Source organism: Tamandua tetradactyla, chromosome 17 (genome assembly GCF_023851605.1).
Source record: "Tamandua tetradactyla isolate mTamTet1 chromosome 17, mTamTet1.pri, whole genome shotgun sequence".
NCBI lineage: Eukaryota > Metazoa > Chordata > Mammalia > Pilosa > Myrmecophagidae > Tamandua > Tamandua tetradactyla.
This window is the reverse complement of record NC_135343.1, coordinates 42724351-42748856: the sequence shown is the minus strand read 5'-3', so window position 1 is coordinate 42748856 and position 24506 is coordinate 42724351. Positions and strand designations below refer to the sequence as shown.

At 35.3% G+C, this 24506-nt stretch overlaps 1 protein-coding gene and 1 long non-coding RNA gene across 2 annotated transcripts in view; one reads left to right on the top strand and one right to left on the bottom strand.

The window, feature by feature from the left end:
* The window catches only part of GFPT1 (glutamine--fructose-6-phosphate transaminase 1), a 95377-nt gene that overhangs the window by 66783 nt on the left and 4088 nt on the right, over nt 1–24506 (top strand). The window contains exons 10-18 of the mRNA XM_077134447.1: nt 2931–3094; nt 4028–4123; nt 8689–8786; nt 13283–13403; nt 13754–13911; nt 17696–17810; nt 18086–18213; nt 18765–18932; nt 23718–23879. Of these exons, the coding sequence (XP_076990562.1) occupies nt 2931–3094; nt 4028–4123; nt 8689–8786; nt 13283–13403; nt 13754–13911; nt 17696–17810; nt 18086–18213; nt 18765–18932; nt 23718–23879 (1210 nt within the window). The remainder of the gene's footprint in view (nt 1–2930; nt 3095–4027; nt 4124–8688; nt 8787–13282; nt 13404–13753; nt 13912–17695; nt 17811–18085; nt 18214–18764; nt 18933–23717; nt 23880–24506) is intronic.
* LOC143660947 (uncharacterized) lies at nt 604–24287 on the bottom strand. The gene is made up of 3 exons (XR_013164339.1): nt 24123–24287; nt 2808–3159; nt 604–726 (listed from the first exon to the last, which is right to left on the bottom strand). It is a non-coding gene; the product is annotated as an uncharacterized LOC143660947 (long non-coding RNA).

Here is a 24506-nt window from a genome sequence, read left to right as displayed (position 1 = left end):
TGAACCAGTAACCCCAATTTCCTTGTGTCTTGGCAGCATTTTCTTGTATTTTGGCCTCCCTTCCAGGAAACTTTTCTCAGATTTCCATAAAAGTGCCACTTCTTGGATGGCCTTCTACCTCTGATCTTTTTTTGCTCCTTTTTGGACTTTTATTTGGTTCTGTAGGTCAAACTTCTATATGTAGTTTGACCCTTTTCTGTTTTTTCCCTCTCCTGTTTTTTTCTTTCTACATTTTCAACCAGTTTATCTGTATCATGGTTGATTCCCAGATGTTTGCCTTTATCCTAAGCTCTCTCCAGATCTCTCTTCCTATGTTGCCATTTCCCTGAGTAGCGGAGGGTAGCGGTGTCACATCTAGATTTCCTGGAGAGATACCTAAACTAAACATGATAATTTTGCTGAGTTCTTCCTCCTTATTATACAAGTATAGCTTATTCCAGGCAAAATTAATCTACTTGATCTTCTGAAATATATCATTTTCCCTTAGGGATTATTTCAAGCATTATGTCTTTTAGGAAGCCTAACCTTATCCCACAATAAAGTTTTTTAAGATTGAAAATAAAAGTAACATTGGAATTTTTTAAAAACATTTTTAATGTGAAATATAACATGTAAAAAAGCAATAAATTTCAAAGTACATTTTAACAAGTAGTTAAAATTTCAGAGTATGGTATGGGTTACCATACATACCAATTTCAGGAATTTCTTTCTAACTGCTCCAAGATACTGGAAACAAAAAAGAAATATCAATATAATGATTCAGTAGTCATACTCATTTGTTAAATCTTATCTCTTTTTTACAACTCCTTCTCATTTGATGCTTCTCTCAATCTTTAGGAATATTTGGGCAATGACCATTCATTCTAATTTCTCCATGTTGGAAAGGGGTGTTGACATTATGGGGTAGGAGGATGCAACTAGGAGAGACTGGTACCTTTGGATTTCAGGGTTTATCTGGCCTAGGAATCATCTGGAAGTTATAAATTTCTGAAAAATAAACTTAGTAACTGAAATTTTTATAGAGTCTCAGATAGAGCTCTAGGTATTCTTTTTTTTACATGGGCAGGCACCAGGAATCGAACCTGGGTCCTCTGGCATGGCAGGCAAGCATTCTTGTCTGTTGAGCCACTGTGGCCCGCCCTCTAGGCATTCTTTAGGGTTTTCGGGAATATTGTTGGTTGGGGCTTGGCATACTGCAGCATTTTGTAATATCTAGCTGAAGCTTGCATAAGAATAACCTCCAGAATAGCCTCTTGACTGTATTTGAAATCTTTTAGGCACTGAAACCTAATTTTGTTACCTTTCTCTTCCCTGTTTTTGATCAAGAAGGCATTGTCAATTCCTTAATGATGCCAGGGCCGAGCTCATCTCTGGGAGTCATGTTCCATGTTGCTGGGGAGACCCACACACCCAGAAGTCATGTCCCACGTAGTAGGGTGGGTAATGATTTTACTTGCAGAGTTTGGCTTAGAGAAAGGCCACATCTGAGCAACAAAAGAGGTTCTCTGGTGGGTGATTCTTAGGCATAGTTACAGGTAGGCCTAGCTTCCCCATTATAGAAATACATTTCATAAGAGCAAGCCTCAAGATAGAGGGCTTGGCCCATCAACTTGGGAGTCCCTACTGCTTAAGAGAGTATCAGGAATTTTGCAGGAGGGGGAGTTTAGTAAATCCATATTTTTTCTTCAGTCCTCAAGGGATTTTGCAAATACTTTTTCATTCATTATCTTGCCAACATACTCTGGAATGTATCAGGGTACTACATTAAGCTATACAGAATTACGAGATCTCATTCCGTACTCTAGGCTCCATGTGTTAGGTTGTTTAAATGAATGGCCAGACAGGTTAAACCAAATTGTATGCTGCAGAAAATTTAAATTTTGGACAAAATAAACAACTCTTCCTTTGGACTCATACAGAAGATGGAGCTTAGGAATACAGACAATATCATCCTTTATCCTGCGTTCTGATTTTTGTTAGTTCCAACCAGATCGGCCTCACTTATATCTCTGATTGAAGTCTGGTCTCTTTTTTGACTTCTTACTACAATTGCTGCTATATGCAATAATGCTTACTTTCAGAGCTATAGAACTCTAATACTGAGTTTCAGTTGTCACACTGGTACCCAAAGTTCCATGGAAATGCCATGTTATATATATTGAACACAGCATCTCAGAATCTAGAAATAACACTTAAAATACAAGAGCAAACATAACTACTCTAAGAGCTTACAATCTATGTCCTACTTTTCTTATAAGTATTTTCTAAATGAGACCATGTGCAATTTGTCCTTTTGTTTCTGACTGACTTTGCTTGACATAATGTCCTCAGGGATTATTCATTCACCTTGTTGTGTGCCTCGACTTCATTCTTTCTGTAGCACACAATATTCCGTTATATGTATACATCGCAATTCACCCTTCTGCTCCTCAGTCAGTGTACCCTTTGGTCACTTCCTGTGTACAATGCTACCAAAAACATCAGTGTGCAAATGTCTATTCGAGTCCCTACTTTCAGTTCTTCCTAGTATATTCCTAGTGATGGGATTGCCTGATCATCTGATGACCCTATTTCTAGCCTCCTGTGGATCTGCAACATTACTCTCCGGAGGGACTGCTACCCTACTAATATTGAATGTGTGTACCTCTCCACACTTTCTCTAACACTTGAATCTTTCTGTTTATTTATTTATTTTGAAACTGTAGATTTTGTTGACCTAACGTTGGAATTTTAATAGATGCTGTCACTTCACTGTAATATTTAATGCATTAGTATATTTAAGAATGCATGAATTCATAGACTATTACCTTTGGAGATATTGCAGGTTGGTAGAGCTTGTATTTAACTTTGTCTTTTTGGCCTAATGATAGTTTCATTTGTAATAATTATTCTTGGCTATTGACTGTAATGTCTATTTGTATATTTTGTAGTGCTGTCATCGAACACACAAACCGTGTCATCTTTCTGGAAGATGATGATGTTGCAGCAGTGGTGGATGGCCGTCTTTCTATCCATCGCATTAAACGAACTGCTGGAGATCACCCTGGACGAGCTGTGCAGACCCTCCAGATGGAACTACAGCAGATCATGAAGGGTGAAAGTTTTTGTCATGTTGTAGCTTGGTGTTCTCAATGGAAAGGAGACATTCTGTTTCCTGCCCTAGCATAGAAATATGATAACACAATGCTAAATAAGTCCTCTACATGCTTAGTGAAGGAATAACCCTAGGGAAAGGGTGATTCTTTAGCACATTCATCTCATGGTCTTATAGTAGGATTCCTTAAAATTGAGTCATGGTTTGCTGTTTCTGATATCAGGAAAGAAAGTACTTATTTGGATAGTATTTGATATTTTTAAGATACTTTATGAACGTAAATATAGTCTGTATTCTGTTCACTATTACTCTCTTATCCTCCTGTGCTTCAGTTTTCTCATACGGAAAGTGGTGATAATAAGACTTACCCAATTAAAATTGTTTGAAGGAATAAGAGAGATAATATATGTAAAGCACTTGGAACAGTACCTGTCACATTGTGTAACCCCCTGCATAATGTTTTCTGCTAATAACTATTATGATTATTCTGATTATTGTTATTCTCCTTTTTGATGGAGTTTCGGTAGGAATAAAAGCTAACATATATTGCAAAACAAACATATGTCAGGTTCTTTACACTTTTATCCATACTTTAGTCCTATGGAGTAGCTGTGCTATTCTTATTTTCTCAATTGAGTAATTTCCTTGGAATTACATTACATAGTTGATAAAGGATAGAACCATTATTTGAACCTAGGTTTGATTCTAAAACTTAAAAGCTTGTCCCACTCCCCTGTTTTGCTGTAGTTGCATGTTTTAGGTATGAAGTTAATGAAATTGATTTTCCTTCCTTGTTTGCTCATTTTTCTTTATATAGGATAAATTGTATTGATTGAATCCATTAAGCAGTCTTATAAAAATATTGTTACCATTGCATGACCTTTTTAAAAATTACATTTTAATTTTTTAAATGTAATGTTTATGTTACTTTAGGTAACTTCAGTTCATTTATGCAGAAGGAAATTTTTGAGCAACCAGAATCAGTTGTGAACACAATGAGAGGGAGAGTCAACTTTGATGACTACACTGGTAATTACATATGAATTTTTGGGTTATTTCAAAGTCTTCTATGAGGGTTGACATTGACAACCTGAAAGTTCATTGTCCTTTATAGTCTGTGGAATAACTATAGCTGTCGACCATCAGTGGTTACCAGTCATCTTTTTGAAGTCCTTCAGTGTACCATGGAAAATGTGAACTTCTTTTCAGCTCAGTAAACATGTCATGGGCATTTGCTGAACGTTGTGAATTCTAGGAAGAATGGGACGTGGTCCCCATGTGGTTGAAGGTTGTGAACTTCCACAGAGGTCCTTCAGATGTTTACCTGATCCCTTTTGGGATAGCATGTTCCTTCCTACATTTTTTAGCTAGAGGTGAGGGTGCAGGAATAGTCAGAATTTACAGAAATTGTGTCTGCGCCTTGTGTCGTGGAGTTTACACACCTTACTGAGATGAATTTGAGATTGAGAATCTATGGCTGTATTATGTCCATAAGCTTATTTGTTGCTGAATCACTTTCAAAAAACTGCTCTTTCATCATAACCAGTTTAATAAACAACCTTTAGTCTAAGCTTCTCAGGGTTAGGAATTAATTTTTGAAATACAATAACTGGTATACAGAAATTTTTTGTTGTTGATTCTCTGGGACATACGTACAGTATTAAGTGTCTTTTCTTTCCTCTCACAGCCTGATAGTTGATGGAAAATTATTTCTCTAAATAAGTGTTGGCTTTATATCTTTTTCTTTTCCCAGTAGTGTCAGATTCTTTTTTGGTAGGAGAGTTTTGTTGAAGGCTGAATTATGAATTGAACACTATGTGCAGAGAGCACTGTGCTGATAGGAAAGTTTTCTGTTTTAAAGTCATTTCTCCAGAATTCTTATACTCTAGAAAGGGGAAGTAAATATATAAATAACTATTTAAAAATTATAAATGGCATGAGAAACATGTTAATGCTGAAATGTTTACTGTTTGAAGTCTAATGCTGAATTCAGAGAAAGTAGAGTATGAGTCTTTTTATGGCATGGGCTTAGGATCATAGAAGACTTCCTGAAGGAGGTAGGTGTGGGTTATGACAGAGACATTTTAATCAGATGAAGCAACGCTAGATCAGGGGAGGTTGTGGAACAACCGTGAGAACTCTTATTTTTGGAAAATATGTAGTCCAGTTTGTCTGCCATGTGCAGCACTTGAAGAGAGATAAAGAGAAATAAGCCTAGGAAAAAAGTGGGGGCAGATATCGCAGAGGGCCTTTCATATACTCTGATGTAGGTGGGTTTGAGTACCTTCTTTTACAGAATAGGGAGTTTGGATATTTTTTAAAAATATTTTTATTGTGACATCTTCACACACATACATTCCACACATGGTGTACTATCAGTGGCTCACAATATCATCACATAGTTGTGTGTACATCACCATGATAATTTTTTAGAACATTTCCGAAAAAGAAATAAAAAGAAAAAAGAAAAAACTCATACATACCATACGCCTTACCCCTCCTTCTCACTGACTACTTGTATTTCCATCTACCCAATTTATTTTGCCCTTTGTCCCCCCTATTATTTATTTATTTATTTAATCCAAAATGTTTTACTCCTCTGTCCATATCCTGGATAAAATAAGCATCAGACACAAGGTTTTCACAATCACCTTGTAAACATATCTTGACAATTGTCTTCAAGAATCAAAGCTGTGGGTTCGATTCCCACTGCCTGCCCATGTTAAAAAAAAAAAAAAGAATCAAGGCTACTGGAACACAGCTCAACAGTTTTAGGTACTTCGCTCCAGCCACTCCAATATACCATAAACTAAAAAGGGATATCTATAAGATATAAGATAAAAGATAAAATACATATATATATAAAGATTTTATATATATATATATATATATATATATATATATATATATATATATATATATATATATATAAGAATAGCCTCCAGGATAAACTCTCAACTCTATTTGAAATCTCTCAGCTACTCGGACTTTATTTTATCTCATTTCTCTCTTCCCCATTTTGGTCAAAAAGCCTTTTCAATCTGTTGATGCTGGGTTCTGGCTCATCCTAGGATTTCCATCCCATATTGCCAGCAAGATTTACACCCCTGGGAATCATGTCTCACATAGAGGGAGAGGGCAGTGAGTTCACCTGCCAAATTGGCTTAAAGAGAGAGGCCAAATCTGAGCAACAAAAATGATTCTCTGGGGGTGACTCTTAGACATAATTTTAAGTAGGCTTAGCCTATCCTTTGCAGAAATAAGTTTCATAGGGGTGAACCCCGAGAGCGAGGGCTCAGCCTGTAGATTTGGCTGTCCCCACTGCTTGTGAGAATATCAGAAATTCTCCAAATTTGGAAGTTGAATATTTCCTTCTTTCTCTTCAGTCCCCAAGGGAACTTTGCAAATGCTTTTTTATTCACTGCCCAGATTACTCTGGGATATATCAGGGCATTAAACTAACCTGGACAAACCAATAAAATCTCAGGCCCTATTCAAGATTCCATGTACTTATGGTGTTCAACTAAACTAGCCGTACAAGTTAAATTAGGAAATTCACTACCCAAAATATAAATTTTGTATCAAATAAATCTCTCTCCCTTTAGTCTCACACAGAATTTGGAGTTTTAAACTATGGATGATATCATTCTTTACCCTTTAGTCTGTTGTATCTTAGTGCTGTCTGAATCAGCTTCATTCATATCTCCACGGATCACTTTTTCAACTTTTTAAACAGTTCCTGTATGGGGTACTGATGACTTTTATAGCTTCAGAGCTCTAACTCAGAGTTTCATGTGTCCCATAAATACCCAAAGTTTCTGGGAACTACCATGTTATAAGCTCAGTATCCTAGAATTTATAATTAACAGTGACACTTCCTGAATATATGTGACTACTCTAAGAGCTTGCGATCTAGGACCGTTTACAACAAGCCCCAACCTGATAACCTATGCTCTCATCTTTAGTTCACTATGTTATTGTTAGTCCATATGATTGAGGCTTGATAATATTCATCTTTTTGTTCCTGACATTTCATTCAACATACAATCCTTAAGGTTCATACACCTAGTTGCGTGCCTCGCTACTTCCTTCCTCATTGCAAAAACTCAGTAGTCCAGTGTATGTATACACTATATTCCTCAGTCCTTGTGGGAGTTTGGATTTTATTCTGGGTTACTTGGGAATAAGTGAAACTTATTGTTGTTGCTGGTGTTTTGTTTTATTTTCCTTTAGCTGGGTTTTTTAAAATAGAGAAATATATGCTCTCTCTCTCTGTCACTGTTGAAATTAAAGAAGGAGAACATAAAATTATCCAAAAAGATAAAACACACCTGGTTTATATTGTAACTAATTAAGGTAGAAAAAAGGGTGGGGAGATGGAGAGGGACAAAGCAGACAGATTTAGGGGTTGAGAACAGGAGGATGCTCCTGATTACTTGCATCTTTCTCCTTAACCAGAATAAACTGATTTGAGCGTAGAATTGTGGTACTACTTGTTGCCTCGAACAGTATATTTATGTGGTGGGTGCTCAATAAATATTAGTTGAGTAACTGAATGATACTGAATGAGAATTTCTCGCAGATAGAAAACTAGCCTTGCATTAGCAGGATATCTGGGCAGGACAGTTACAAGAATACATATAGCTATAGAGACAGAAAAAGAGAGAACAGACTTTACTGTAGGGTTTTGAGATTAAATTCTTTCCAAAGGATCATTCTGGCTGTATGTGGAGAGCAGACTCAAAGCGATTGGGAATAGAGAAGAGAAGTTAGGAAAACGTTGCTGGCCTCCAGGGAAGAGACATTAGACTAAGCTGTTACTATCGGAGGTCCCTTCTGAAGGTGGAGCTCACAGGTCTTACCTGTGGGGTTGTGGAGGGCTGATAAGAGCAATCAAAAGATTCTCCTAGGTTTTTGACTTGAGCAGTTGGGTACATGGTGATGGTGTGCACTGAGAAGGAAAGGCTGAGAGGCGTGTGGGTTTATATTATACATAGAGCACTTTCTGGGTCCCATAGGAGAAATGAAGATAGCTTTTTCCCAAGGAAGTTTATTAAGAAATAATTTTGATTTAGTAAAATTTACCCTTTTTAAAGTGTGCAGGTCTATAAATTTTGACAAACTCTACAACATAACCATAATCCTACCCTCTACAACAATCAAGATGTAGAACAATTCTTTCATCCCAGAAATTCCTTATTCCACTTTGTAGTCAACCCCTCCCCTACGCCAGTCATTTACATTAACTAATCTGTTGTTTGTTCTGTAGTTTTGCCTTTAAAACACATTTTAACCTAGTTAGAGAAATGTAAAGATAACTAAACTAGGTAGAAAGTGATAAATGCTGTGATTGTGTGGGTAGGTAGAGGGATGACTAGGTTAACTACAAGTTTGGGGAACGGTGTCAATTAACTTGTGCCCTTTTATTTTACTTTTCAAAAATACAGAGATATTTTTCCTAGGAGGAATATCAATTCTTAAAAATGGCAGTGTTGTTTCCCAGATTGGCAGTGGACAGTCATAATCATAAAAAGTGATTACCTATTTCATATGGCTCTTTTCTAAGTAATTATATATACAAATTTTTATTTCAGTGAATTTGGGTGGTTTGAAGGATCACATTAAGGAGATTCAGAGGTGCCGGCGTTTGATTCTGATTGCTTGTGGAACAAGTTATCATGCTGGTGTAGCAGTAAGTGACTTCTTAAATTTTAACTGTTATATGGAGATATCTGTAGACAAATAATACCTCTAGTAACATACCATGTAAAAACTATCCTTTGTTAAAATGTCTTGTTATTTTTCATGTTTGTGATGACAGAACTCAGGAAAGTAGGAGGAGAAATTTGAATAGCTGCTTGGGATTATTTGTCAATGGATTATCCACTTTAGAAAGGTCCTTAGGTTTGTAGATAGATCATCTGCAGTTGACTTCATAAAAATGAAAGAGTGGGAGAATTATGGCAGGGTCCTAGACTTGTGGGCTGAGGGAACTTTTCCTTTTGTAGAGCAGTCATTGTGTTTTCCTTATTATTGGACATTTGCCCCAGACAGATGGCTAGTAACATGTACAAATCTCAACAGGAGTTTATGTGGTAGGCACATTTCTGCAAAGAGATGAAGCCTCCTTTTTTGTCAGACTCATTCCTTTTACTCTTATTTTGGAAGCTGATTCTGTAGCAGAGACAGTTGTTGATTGTCAGTATACAGGCGTAGAAATGTAAAGATCTTTCAGTCCAATAAATCAGATCCACATAGTTTTCTTATAAAGAGCCAATTTATGTGCTGTTGATGTCAGCTCTCATAAGTAAAGTACAGAAGACCCATTTGGGATTGAATCCCAAAGTTCATGACATAGTAATTTTCCATCTGCTGGGATGCAGATATGAATTTAAGTTAGTCATTTCACTAGTGAATGAAACTAGCTGTTCACTCAGCCCTTGCCTTCCAACAAGTCTTTATTATTCTCTAACTTTTTTTTACCTAGTGTAAATGGTCTTGAAAAGAAAGTGTATGCCATATTGAAGAGAAGAGGTCTAATAAAGAAATGGTTTTGAGCATGGAGAAAAAGTAAATTAAAGACATCAATGTAAATTAAAGAAATAATTGGCTAATTAAATGGTGGCTTAGATCTATTATTGAATGAGCCCTCTTTAGAAATAAAAAGTAATTGATAGTGCTTTTTTAATTAAATGCTGCTTCTAAATCAAAACCTAAATTTTGGGGCAGAAATTATATGCTGTGTTAGAATTCTCTAATTCTGAGATTTGAGAAGGTGTGATATATATATATATATATATTTTTGTGGATGCCAAGACTAACAGTAGTTAACAGACATTAGAAATTCCTTTTGTGGTTTATAATACAAAATGGTGTCATTCATTCCATTAATCCTATTTTGGGTTTTTGTTTTTTTAGTGGGTTCAAATGTCAGTGATATTTATAGAACAGCTTCTTTAGTGTTTGTTCTGTGTAGACAACCAACTACACCCAAATCATTCCAGAAATAGCGTGCGTGCTTTCCAAAATGTTGTCTCTCTTTTTTCCAGTGGCATGCAATTGAATTTATAGTATTAATCTCATATGATAAAAATGTCAGGTACAGATATGAATAGGCATACATAGATCTCAAGAGTACTTTTTTGAAACGGTAACTCCTTAAGATCAAGAGCTTCTGTGCCTTAAAGGACTCTGTTAAAAAGGTAAAGAGGGAGAAAATACTTTGAAACCACATACCTGATAAAGGCCTGATAGCCTGTATACATAAAGAAATTATAATTCTCAACAACAAAAATCATACAAACCAATTATGAAATGAGCAGAGAATATGGATAAACTCTTTTCTGAAGAGCAAATGCAGATAGCTAAAAAGCACATGAAGAGCTGTTCATTTTCATTGGCTATAAGAGAAATGCAAATTAAGGTGACAATAACATATCACCTCACAACTATAAGAATGGCTGCTATTAAACAGGAAACCACAAATGTTGGGGACAGTTTGGAGAAATAGGAACATTTATTCACATCTGGCAGGAGTGTATAATGGTACAGCCACTGTGGAAGACAGTTTGGCGATTCTTCAGAAAACTAAATATTGAGTTGTCCTATGACCCAGCAACAGCAATACTCAATATATCCCCAGAAGAGCTGAGGGCAGTGATGCAGACATTTGCATAATGGTGTTCATAGTGGCACTGCTCACAATTGCCAAGAGATAGAAACAATCCAAGTGCCCATCAACAGAGGATTGGATAAACAAAATGTGGTATATACATACAATGAAATATTTTGTAGCAGTAAGACAAAATGATGTCCCAAAACATATGACAAGGTGGATGAATCATGAGGACATAATGCTGAGTGAAATAAGTCAGACACCGAAGGACAGATACTATATGGTTTCATTATAATGACTCAAAGGTAATCTCAGATGTTGCACTATAGACTATAGCAGACCTAGAGGTACACAGAAACTAGAAATGAAGGAAAGACTACACAAAGACGTTGAATCTAAATGCAAGGGAATGGATAGAAGTAATGCTAACCAGTTAACAGTTTTATAAGTAACTTAGCCATATTGAAGGTGAAAATGACTGAAGGGGGTTGTATAGTGCCATGTATCCTAATGATTAAATTTATGATTATAAATAAGTTCTCACATAAACTACTTTAGTGGTTCTATAATAGACAAGAATCAATGGTAGAGGTATATAGGGGGGATACTAAAAATGCATGCTATGGCCAATAGTTAACAGGCTGTTAGATAGTGCTAATGGTCATAGTTTGCTGAACCCCAATCAGCCTTGCTCCTGTTGTCTCTTAAGAGCACATGGGGCTCAAACTGAGACTTATAAAGGTTTTATGCACTAGGTTTGTCTTCCTGGGATTTGTCTTCCTTGAGCATATAATTCCCAGAGGGTTCCTAGGTCATATACATTCTGAAACCCAGAGGGACCAGCCTCTCCAGCATTATCAGTTGATTCCAGCTCCCTGTCTTTCAGCGTGGACACCCCTTCTCAGCATGAAAGAGTAGTAATGGGCATTCTCCAAGGATCCCTATAGAATGGGAGAGGGATTAAAGGAGAGGGAGGAGATATAAGAGAGAGAGTGGGATTTAACAAATCAGTATGGCAGCTGAATCACTACATTAAAATTCCTTCTAGCCTCCAGTGTTCTGGAGCAGCTAGAAGGAAAAATCTGAGATGCTGGAATGATAGCCCATGACAAAGTCTGGGATCAGTTCTGTAGCTGCTTATTGAAGTGTGCTTTGAAAGTTATTTTCAAATTTTCTTTCTTTGCTTTGTATGTATGTTAAATATTACAATAAAAAAACATTTTTAAAAAGATCACTTTTTGGGGGTATATTATTATACCCCAAATATCTGGTAAGTTGCCATGTTTGTATCTTACTTTTTTCTCTTTTGAAGAATGTGATTCCACAGTGACATTTATACTGTAAACTACGGGGAAATGTCAAATTTGTTTGAGGGAAAATATTTGCATTCTAATATTAGTAACTTTTTTATGTATAATATATACATCAATGGGAAAGGGTAATTAAAAATATTTTATCTTTGAAGACTTTTTGCGTATGATTTTTTATTGGGGGTTGGTGCATGGTCTGGGAATTGAACCTGGGTCTTTCGCATGGAAGGCAAGCATTCTACCACTGAACTCTATATGATTTTATAACTGTTAAAAGTGCTAAATCAATATCAATGCTATTTAGGCAAGGAAAATTTAAAGGGATGTGAAGTAAGGGAACCTTTGTAGTTCTTCATTGCTGTGAAATGAGGAATGCAGAGAAGGGTCAAATGTTGTGTTGGACCATTTGCATAAATGATTGTCATAGTTATTAAATGCTTTATGTATAATGCATAAATGACTGTCATAGGTATTAAATTAAAAATTGCATAAATGATTGCCATAGTTATTAAATGCTTTATATATATATATGTAGGACTAAAATTTTTTCTGCCTCAAAATTTGTTTTTCTATTATTTTTGTTTCTGATGTTTAGAGTAAAAGAAATTTTCTTAGAAAGTAAACTAAATAAAATAGAATGTTAAGATGCCTTTTCACCAGAAACATACTATCTCTCACCCCAGTCTACAAAGTTGGAAAACAGTAACCCTTCTTAAATGAGATTTGCAATGGTACAATATATGAATACATTACATTTTTAAAGTGTTTAGTTTTTTCACTGAGTGTTTATCTTATTTGAAATCTCTCAGTGATTCAGGTATCTTATGAATTTCCATCTTAAATATTAAAAGTTGGTAAGTTAGCAGTGACACATACAGACTGATTCACAACAGTGCTTTTCCACTTAAGTCCTCTAAACATATGTGCAGATGTATTTGCTTCTATGTACATATGCCTAGATGTCTAAAGAGACGCACTAAAATGTTAATAGTGGTTATCTCTTGGGTGGTGGTGTTTTGATTTTATTTTTTATGCTTTATAGAAATAAGAAACTTTATTTTTTATATTTTATAAAAATAAATTTATTTTTTATACTATAAATCATTAATCTTTAATTTAAATACAGATTAAAGTATTTCCTCAAATGATGTGTCATTTTTATAATCAAAAAAGTAAAAACTATCCATTGAGTCCAGTCAAGTCCAGTGAAAAAGGAGAGAAATTGAAATAAAGATGTATGACCAGGTCATCTTGTCTCTATAGACACGACAAGTTCTGGAGGAGCTGACTGAATTGCCTGTTATGGTGGAATTAGCCAGTGACTTCCTGGATAGAAACACCCCGGTTTTTCGAGATGATGTTTGTTTTTTCATTAGTCAATCAGGTATGCTAGTTTTAAAGACATAAGGAAACTCTATTTATTCTAGCATGTCTTGGCAAAAATTGATAAACTGGTCTTGCAGATGACTTGACAAACACCAATTAATTTAGATTTATAATTCTTCATGAATTAGTAAAATGAACACCTTTTACCCTCAAGGAGCTGAGTTTTCAAAGATGAAGGAAAAGATGCTAAAAATCTTAATTTATAAATTTATTATTTCAAGTACACATTTTACATTTCTTTTAAAATAAGTGTTATTATTAACAGTATAGTCAGTTATTTTTGCATCTAAGAAGCAGCGTATGGTGAAACTGCTCCGTGTGTGTTATAGTGATTCCTCTTCTACACAGGTGAGACGGCAGATACCCTGATGGGTTTGAGATACTGTAAGGAGAGAGGAGCTTTAACTGTGGGAATCACAAATACAGTTGGCAGCTCTATATCAAGAGAGACAGATTGTGGAGTTCACATTAATGCTGGTCCTGAGATTGGTGTGGCCAGTACAAAGGTAAATTCTTGACTTATTTCTCACATGATTATTTAATCATAGTGTTGGTGAACCAGATTAGTCTGTACCTTTTGTTTCATTTGTTAGCAGTTATAGATCTCATACATTTTATTAATTATTATAATTATTGTAAGACTTTAATAGTCAATGATGGAAAAATTTGTCCTCCCATCCCTGGATCTTAGAGTTTAAAAGAGACAAATCTATATAACATAAGTATACTTTGAAAAGGTCTCTGTGGCTGTCCCCATTCATTGCTTGTATTTTTCCTTCCAGGTATACAGGGGATACATAATAAGTCTAACATCCATTTTTTCACTGAGTAGTATAGAATTAGAAAAGTAACAAATTTAAAGGATCCAGTTTAATTTTGATTTGGGGCATATTGTTATTAAGATATATATGATTTTTCACAGTTACACCAAAATGTACATACATAACTGTCTTTCAGAGTTTGTAAGAATGCTTTCATTGATATAAAATTTGACAGTTAAAAAAAAGTATTATGTGATCATATCTGTTTCTCTTTAGACACTACATCTATGGAGGTTTGAAACCTCTTTTTCTTTTAAAGGCCTAGTTAGTGAGAGAACTTTGCTTTTTGGAATTGAGATATGCATAAATTTAGTACTAATAAAAAATATATAAATGGACAGGATGTTATCTCATCATGATTTTAAATTTTCAGTTTCTCTTTTTTTTTTTGCTTAAAGCTAATATTTCTTGCTCATTGTCTAATAAGATGTTTATGTATTGCTGGTTTGAATTGAATTAAAGGCATGTAGAAGATGATGTCAATGTTTATGTTACCATATTTGGATTTTTTCCTTTTAAAAAATTTCATGGAGAATTTTTTGATGGAAGATTTGTGATTCTTATGTAAAAACTCTTGAGGTTTTTCTTTCTTGGTTGTATTGATATTGTCAGCACTGTAATTTATAGATAATTGAAACCTGAATTTTCTCCATGTGGTAATTAAAATATATGTAAGATATTTGTGCTTGGGTTTCCATCCATCCTGTGGCTGAATAAATAACCAGGCACCCTCATCAGGAGTTTTCAGATTTTTGGAACAGTGTCCAGACAGATGGCTTTGATTAGGGATTGGAATCCCAGAACCCTTTTATTCCCAACACATCATGAAACAGGAGTTTAAGTATGGATATGTGGTATATGAGTCATACACTGAATGGGTGCTATTTAGTTTAGTTTTTTTTTTCCCCTGAAATGCACAGCTTTTACTTTAAAAAAATATTCGCAAATATACATACACGCATGCTGAACAATCCCAACCTTCTCCTATCCCCCTTTTAATTCAAACCATGATAAAAGTTCTGATTTCTGCAGAATTTCCAAAATTAAAAGGAAAAAAAAATAAAAAGCTTCTCACGCTGTAGGAAATCCAGGACTTATACATTTCGGATTATACTGATTTAGTTTTTCTAAAATATTTTTTGGATTTTGAGCTGCCATGGAAAATAGTGGATTGTTTTGTTTTCTAATTCTTTTCTTCATGAGAACTTAACGTTTTTCTGTTTTATTAAGATTTTCATACATGTAGCAAAGTTAAAAGAATTTTACGTCAACACCCATATGTGTGCTACCTAGACTCTGTTATTAGCTTTTTGATTTTCAGCTATGTTGATATATAATTTTCATAACATAATATTCACCAATTTTAAGGTTTAGTTTCAGTAGATTTAGTTGACCATGTAACTATTACCACAATTTGATGATAATTTTGGTTTTAGAACACATCAGTCACCTGATAAAGTTCTTTTGTGTCCTTTGTAGTCAATCCCCATCTCCAAAGCCCAGTTCAGGCAACTACTGTTTTTTTCTCACTGTATTTTGTCATTTCTCTAAATTTCTTATAAATGAAGGTATAATATATAGTCTTTGGTGTCTGGCTTCTTTTGTTTAACATGAAATTCATGAGACTCATTCATGTTGTTATTTGTATCCATTTTTCTTTGCTATTTTACAGTCTTTTTATTTTAGACTTTTAATTTTGAAGTAACTACAAATTTATGGAAAGATTAATGGGAACTTACGGGAAATTACACAGATAATACAGAGAAGTCCCATGTCTTCTTCATCTAGTACCCCAGTGGTTACATCTCGCATAACTATAGAAGATATCAAAACCAAGAAACTGACTTTGACACAGTGCATGTGCATAGTTCTCTGTCATTTTGTCTCATGTAGATTCCTGTAATCACCACCACAAACAAGATATGACTTCTGTTACCACAAATCTGGTTAGTGTGAAGTGTAGAAAGGTCACCTTCCTTTACATTTCCCCATTTGCAGTGTGCTGTGTTTATCTTTATACATTGAGATTCACATCAGACAGTGTTAAACTTTTTGCTTTGGCTGTCATGCATAACTTTGAAAAACTCAAAAAGAGAAGGAAAGTACTTACCCATATTTTTGTTCTTTCTGTTGTTTTTTCTTCCTTCTTGGTTATTTAAGATTCCTTCCTTTATTATTATTTTCTTTTCAGGAACTTGCTTGGACCATTCTTTTAGGGTATATCTGCTAATGATGACTCTCTTAATCTGAGAGTGTTATTATTTCCCCTTCATTTGTGAAGGCTAATTTCATCTAATATGGAATTCAGGGTTGACGTTACTTTTCTTTCATTACTTGAAAAAATACATCACTTTCTGGCCCATGTGGTTTCTGCTAAGAAATCTGTTGTCTTTGAATTGTTTTTCCTCTTATATAAACTATTATTTTTTTTTCCAAAAATCTTGTTTTCAAAGTCTTTTAGTAATCTTTTCAAGGTGTTAACTTTAGTTTTTTTTTCGTTTGATTAAATGAGACAAAAGAGTTTTGTCTTGGGAAAGTGCTTATAGTGTTAATTAGGAGTAAGTTATAAAATTTTATCTGCTAGTAATTGATTTGATTTACAATATAAAGAAAGAAAAAAGAGAAACAGTTGTGACTATGAGAAAGTAGTCACAAATCTTACTAATAGTATTGGGGGTTATTATTCTTTATGTTTATTTTCTAAAGTAAACTTGTATTTTTAACCAAATTTTAAGGAAAAAAAGTGGTAGTGAGGAATGGGCAATATGCAAAGGTGAAAAAAATCAACCAGTTAAAAAAAATTTACCAAAATCATTACAAATACCCTAAGGACAGCCCTTCAAGACTTTTCTTTTTTTTTTCTTTTCTTTTTAAATCTTCTAAACTGTATTTGGAACTGAAAAAATCTTCTTAGACACAAGGCATGGAGCACAGAGGCTGTTTCCACCATTACGTTTTACATTAATTGTATAGAACAAAATCAGCAACAAGTGATTTTTGGTGCTAGAATGGTTAATTCCTTATCTATTCAGCTGTATCCAAACTCTGCCCGCCATATGGCATTAGATTACTGATTTACAGTTGACAGGTCCTTACTTTTTGGTTTATATTTAAAACTTACTTTGGTTAAGTACATGCACATTTATTCTCTACTCACCTTCCTTTGGTATGCTTCCTTTCTTTCTGGGAGGTATTAGGGATTTCATAAGCATCCAGTGTATTATAAGGTGTTTTCTTTTTTGTTCTGTCTGGTTAAATAAAGTGTAAGTCATGTGTCCTATAGTCAGAAGTGGAGAACAATGGTAGATTTCCCAATTACTGGTTCCAAGTACTGTTAACTAATGCTTGTTTTAAAAGACAGATAGTGTATATTATAAAACCAATGGGGATTTTTTGTTTGCATCTTTTTTTAAATTTAGAATTCTAAGTTCTTAAAATGCGATTCTCTTACATTTTTGTGGTGTTTTAGGCTTACACCAGCCAGTTTGTATCTCTTGTGATGTTTGCCCTTATGATGTGTGATGACAGGATCTCCATGCAAGAAAGACGCAAAGAGATCATGCTTGGATTGAAACGGCTGCCTGGTACAAATATATTCACGTGTTATACTTTTGTTGTCTAAGGGAGTGGGTCATGGATGTAATTATTTCTTTTCTTTGACACTCTGGCTTGTAGCTCTTTAGTTAATAATATCTTTCTACTCTTGCTCCTGTGTATTAAAAAAAAATCTCATATGGGTATCACAGACTAGAAATACTGGCCTTTGGTTGCTATAAGTATATTATTAGTGTTACTGTTATTATTATGTTCAGTTTATTGTTCTTTTTTCATAGATTTTGCTTATACTATTTCTTAACAGATTTGATTAAGGAAGTACTGAGCATGGATGATGAAATTCAAAAACTGGCAACAGAACTTTATCATCAGAAATCAGTCTTGATAATGGGACGTGGCTATCATTATGCTACTTGTCTTGAAGGGGCACTTGTAAGTTTTCTCACATGTAATTAACTTCAGTCTACTATGGGCGTGGCATATAGTAATACTTTTAAATTGAATGAATGACATAAGAGGAACTTTTAAAAGTATTTATGTAGTCTGATTTGTGTACCTTGAAAAAATGTAACAAAGTACTGAATTTGAAAGTGAAAACCAAGGAGAGTATGTTTTTAGCATGAGTACTTCTAAGTAACTTAGGTTAATTTGTTGCCCAAATATGAATAAAATAGTTTAAGTTCTCTAGATGTGAAATTCAATTGCAGTTAAATATGAAGCAAGTAGAAGTTATAAAGAAATATGTTCATAATGATTTAAAATCTTCAAAAGTCCTTGTGGATTTTTGGAACTTCAAATTACTTAACTTGTTGGTATTAGAGAAATAATGACCTATTAACCTGTTAGCTATAATTACAGATTAGCGGTCCTGTAATACTTTTGGTTAAATAGATTGTGACTTAAGAGATCACATGCCTTGTTTAATACTTAAAGATGGAATTTTGGTAAATGGACTGAAGATTAATCAGGTTCTTTCCTATTAGAAAATCAAAGAAATCACCTACATGCACTCTGAAGGCATTCTTGCTGGTGAGTTGAAGCACGGGCCTCTGGCTTTGGTGGATAAGCTGATGCCTGTCATCATGATCATCATGAGAGATCACACTTATGCCAAGTGTCAGAATGCTCTTCAGCAGGTGGTTGCTCGGCAGGTGAGGCACAATGTGGGGATCTAAGAATTGGGTAACTATAGCTTGTTAGAATTTTACGAAATGTAAAGTTAGAGAGCAGTGCCAGTTAGGTGGCTTATAAAACGTGTTCATACTCATGTTATTTGCTTTGGGATACAAACTTTGAGGTTTATGTGTGGGGGAGTCTAAAATACTTAGAAGTGTTTTTTTGTTGTTGTTTGTTTTTTTTTAGAAGTTGTAGGTTTGTAGAAAAATCATGCAGAAAATACAGAATTCTCATATATACTGCACCCCCCCATAGTTTTCCCTATTATTAACATTTTGCATTGGTGTGGCACTTTTGTTACAACTAATGAAACAATATTATTGTTATTATTAGGTTATGACTGTAGCTCATAGTTTACATTTGCGTTTACTGTGTGTGTTGTTGAGTCCTATGTTCGTTTTTTTATTTTCATTCTAGTAACATTCATTAATTAGCTCTGGTAGAGTTGTGGATTTCTCAGGATTTTCTGTGTGTAGAATCATGTCATTTACAAATAGGGAAATTTTTTCTTTTTCCTTTACAATTTGGGTATATTTTATTTCTTTTTCTTGCTTAATTTTTCTGGCTAGAACTTCCAGTACAGTGTTGAATAACAGCGGTGACTGTGGGCATCCTGGTCTTTGTCCTCATGTTAGAGGGAAAGCTTTAGTCTTTCACCACTGAGTGTAAAGTTAGCTGTAGAGTTTTTTATATATTCCCTTTATCAGGTGAGCAGGTTTCTTTTTATTCCTAGTTTTCTAAGTGCATTTGTCGAGGAGTGCTAGATTTTGTCAAATGCCTTTTCTTCCCCAGTTGAGATGATGATGTGTTTTTTTCCTTCATTCAATTAATGTGATGTATTAAATCAATTGATTTTCTTATGTTGAACCACCCTCGCAAAATAAATCCCACTAGATCATGGTCTATAATTCTTCTTTTTTTTTTCCATGTATACATATTTTAAAAATATTATTATTGAGAAATCGTCACGCACATACATTCCATACATGGTGTTTAATCATTCGCTCACAATATCATCACATGTTGTGTTCATCACCATGATCATTTTTTAGAACATTTGCATCACTTCAGAAAAAGAAAAAGAAAAAACTCATACATACCATGCACCTTTCCCCTCCCTCTCCATAACCACTAGTATTTCCATCTACCCAATTTATTTTACCCATTGTCCCCCCTATTTATTTATTTTTATCCATAAATTTTTTACTCATCTGTCCATATCTTGGATAAAATGAGCATCAGGCACAAGGTTTTCACAATCGCACAGTTACATTCTAAACGTTGTATCTTTCAACAATTATTGACAAGAATCAAGACTACTGGAATACAGCTCAACAGTTTTAAGTACTTCCCTCCAGCCACTCCAATACACCATAAACTAAAAAGGAATATCCATATGATGCATCAGAATCACCTCCGGGATAACCTCTTGATTCTGTTTGAAATCTCTCAGCCACTGACACTTTATTTTGTCTTATTTCTCTCTTCCCTGTTTTGGTCAAGAAGCCTTTTTCGATCTTTTGATGTGTCCTGGCTCATCCCATGATTTCTATCCCACATTGCCAGGAAGATTTTTACCCCTGGGAGTCATGTCCCGCGTAGGGGGTACGGCAGTGAGTTCACCTGCTGAGTTTTCTTAAAGAGAGAGGCCACATCTGAGCATCAAAAGAGATTCTCTGGGGGTGACTCTTAGGCCTAATTATAAGGCTTAGCCTATCCTTTTCAGGAGTAAGTTTCATAGGGGTGAACTCCAAGATCGAGGCTCAGCCTATTGATTTGGCTGTCCACACTGCTTGTAAGAATATCAGAAATTCTCTAAATGGGGAAATTGAATATTTCCTTCTTTCTCTTCAGTCTCCCAAAGGGACTTGGTAAATGCTTTTTTTTTTTCACATGGGCAGGCACCAGGAATTGAACCCGGGTCCTTGGGCATGGCAGGCAAGCACTCTTACCTGCTGAGCCACCGTGGCCTGCCCTTTTTTTTTTTTTTTTTTTTTTTTTAGTAAATGTTTTTTTATTCACTGCCTAAATTACTCTGGGATATATTGGGGCAGCACATTAACCTGGACAAACCAACAAAATCTCAGGTCCATTCAAGATTCCATGTACTTTTGGTGTTATAACTGACCATACAAGTTAAATTAGGAAATTGACTACCCGAAATATAAATTTTGTACCAAATAAATATCTCTCCCTTTAGTCTCACACAGAAGTTGGAGTTTTAAAATATGGATGATATCATCCTTTACCCTGTCCAGATCAGCTTCATTCATAACTGTACTTGAAGTCTGATCACATTTTCCACCTTATTTTTAAACAGTTCTTGTATAGGGTACTGCTGACTTTCATAGCTTCAGAGCTCTGAATCTGAGTCACATGTGTCACGTAAATATCCGAAGTTTCTGGGAACTTGAATATATGTGACTGCTTTAAAAGTTTATAATCTAGGACTCTTTACAATAGGCCCCAACCTGATAACCCATTATCTCCACTATCACTGAGTTTTTATATTCTAGTTAGTCCATATAATTGAGGCATGATAATATTTGTCTTTTTGTTCCTGATATTTCATTCAACATACAGTTCTTAAGATTCATTCACCTAGTTGCATGCCTCACAACATCATTCCTTCCAGGGGCTACTAGTTCATTGTATGTATGCACCATAGTTCCCCCTTCCATTCCTGTTGTCGTACCCTTAGGCCACCTCCATCCAATTTGAACCAGGAGCACTGCCTCCATAAACACCAGTGTGCAAGTGTCCATCCCATTCCCCACACTCTCTGTTCCCCAGGTATATACTGAAGTAGGGTTTCAGGATCATATGGCAACCCCATCCCTAACTTCCTGTGGAACCACTACACTGCCCTCCAAGGGGCTGCACCTCTCAGTTTCCCTACTGATAGCGAATAGGTACATCTCTTTCTCTGCATTTTCTCTAGCACTTCTCTCTCTCTGTTTTTTTTTTTTGTATGTTTGTTTGTTTTTTTGTATACTGTATAGTGTGGTCACATTTCATTATTTTTCTGTGTGAAATATTATTGCAGAATCATTTGTTGAATTTTTTTGTTTCTTTGTTTGTTTTGCTTTTTGGGGGAGTTCATGGACTGTGAATTGAACACGCATGTCCTTCATGGCAGGCAAGAATTCTACCACTGAGCTGCCCTTGCACCCCCCTCTCTCTGTTCATTTTTAAAGTTTTATTCACACATCATACAATCCAACCTAAGTATATAGACATGCCTTTGCCACCATTATCTAGCTGAAGGCATTTCCTGTTCTTTCACAAAGAATCCGTACCCCTTTCCATGCCCCCTGCCTGTTGACATTTAGTTTTGGCATTGTATAATTCTTTTACTGTATTGCTGGGATTCATTTACCTGTATTTTGTTGAGGATTTTTGTATCCATATTCATAAGCTATTGATTGTAATTTTCTTTCTTTGTGTCATCTGGCATTGGTATTAGATTGATACTGCCTTATAGAATGAGTTGAGAAGTGTTCCCTCCTTCCATTTCTGATTTTAGTTATTTCTGTCCTTTAGTTCTTATTCCATTTTTCTTTGGGAGAAAAAAAAGCTAAAGGTTTGCTGTTTTTACTACCTTTTCAATCAACTAACTTTTCATTTCATTCATTCTTTCTGTTGTTTTTTATTCTCTATTTATCTCTGCTCTAATCTTTATTTCCTTCCTTCTGCTGGCTTTGGATATAGTTTGCTCTTCTTATTTTCGTCCTTCTGCTGTGAGGTTAGGACTCTGATTTGAGATCTTTATTCTTTTTTAATGTAAACTTTTAGAGCTATAAATTTTCCATCTGTACTACCTTTATTTATCCCATAAGTTTCTGCATGTTGTGATTTCTTTTTTGACCCATTGGTTATTTAAGAGTGTATTGTTTAATTTATAATTGTATTGTTAACTATAGCCCATGGTTTACAGTATGGTTCACAGTGTTGTGCAGTTCTATAGTTGGTTTGCTTTTTAAAAATGTTTATTCTATAACATATATACAACCTAAAATTTTCCCTTTCAACCACGTTCAGATATATAATTCAGTGTTGACGTCTTGATCTCCAAATCCTGTCCTTTTTAAATGAGCACATCCTGCTCTCTTTTATTTTATTTATTTTTTGAGGGGGAGATGCATGGTCTGGGAATCGCGTGGCAGATGAGAATTCTACCACAGAACTGCCCTTGCACCACCTTTTTTTTTTTCAGGCACCAGGAATCGAACCCCGGTGTCCGGCATGGCAAACAAGAATTCTGCCACTGAGCCGCTGTCACACTGCCCATCACTCTCTTTTAATTTAATGTTCTTAAATGCATATTCAGGAGAAACCTACCATTTAGACTTCACATTAATATTTACAGGTGCTATGCTCAACTGAGTATCTTCAGATCCTTTGTCTTTATATCTAAATTCCCTCCAAATATTATTCCCTTGTACAAGATTTTGTTAGGAAGGCACAACATAGTGGCTACAAACATGAGTTCTGAAGGCAGACAGACCTGGATTCAAGTATTAATACTTGAATTTATTAGTTGCATGAATTTTTAAAATTACTGAGTCCAACTAAGCCTCCATTCCCTCAACCATAAGACCCCCTGCCTTGCCTCTGAGGACTGTGAGTGTAACCAAGTCTGTGACACTGAAGCCACATATGGATCAAGTAGTGCAGAAGTTACACATCCACGGCTGTGGTTCTGCTTTTTGTTGCCAGTTTTTCTAATGTGTGTTTTTGTGGGGAATTTTCTTTCCCAGGGGCGCCCTGTGGTGATTTGTGATAAGGAAGATACTGAGACCATTAAGAACACAAAAAGGACAATCAAGGTGCCCCATTCAGTGGACTGCCTGCAGGGCATTCTCAGTGTGATCCCCTTGCAGTTGCTGGCTTTCCATCTTGCTGTGCTGAGAGGCTATGATGTAAGTGATGGGCTACTGCTGAAATCTTGGCATGAGTATGCCTTTTTTTTTAACTCGGGCAGGCACTGGGAATCGAACCCAGGTCTCTAGGGATGGGTATGCCTTTCTACCCCGAGTACATCTTGATAGTTTTCCTCCCAGAGTTTTAATAATAGCATTTGAGAGGTCCATCAGATATATATATCTGTCACCTGAAATATTTGCCTGACCCAATTTGTAGGTTACATCATAACATCATCTTACCCATAGCTCATCTCCAAGATTGAGACTCTCCTTGGGAAATCTCCACCTGTTTTCTTCACAGGAAAGCCACTGTCATTTTGAGCTGGACAGTTCATTGTTTGGGACTGTTGTTCACATTGTAGGACATTTAGTATTCCTGGTCTCCCAGTCATTGTGACAACCAAAACATTCTGTTCTTACACATCTCCAGTGTTCACTGAGAAGGCTGCCACCTTTCTAGAGGACCACAGTAGCTGTTCCTATACTAAACTGGCTCCTTTAGAATTTTGCTTCCTGATTTCAGGTTTTTTTTTCAAGATGCATTGTGATGATGTTTTCTAATCTAATTATTTGTAGTGTTTATTAAAAATGGTTAATGAGCATAATGTTTTCTGTTTTTAGAAA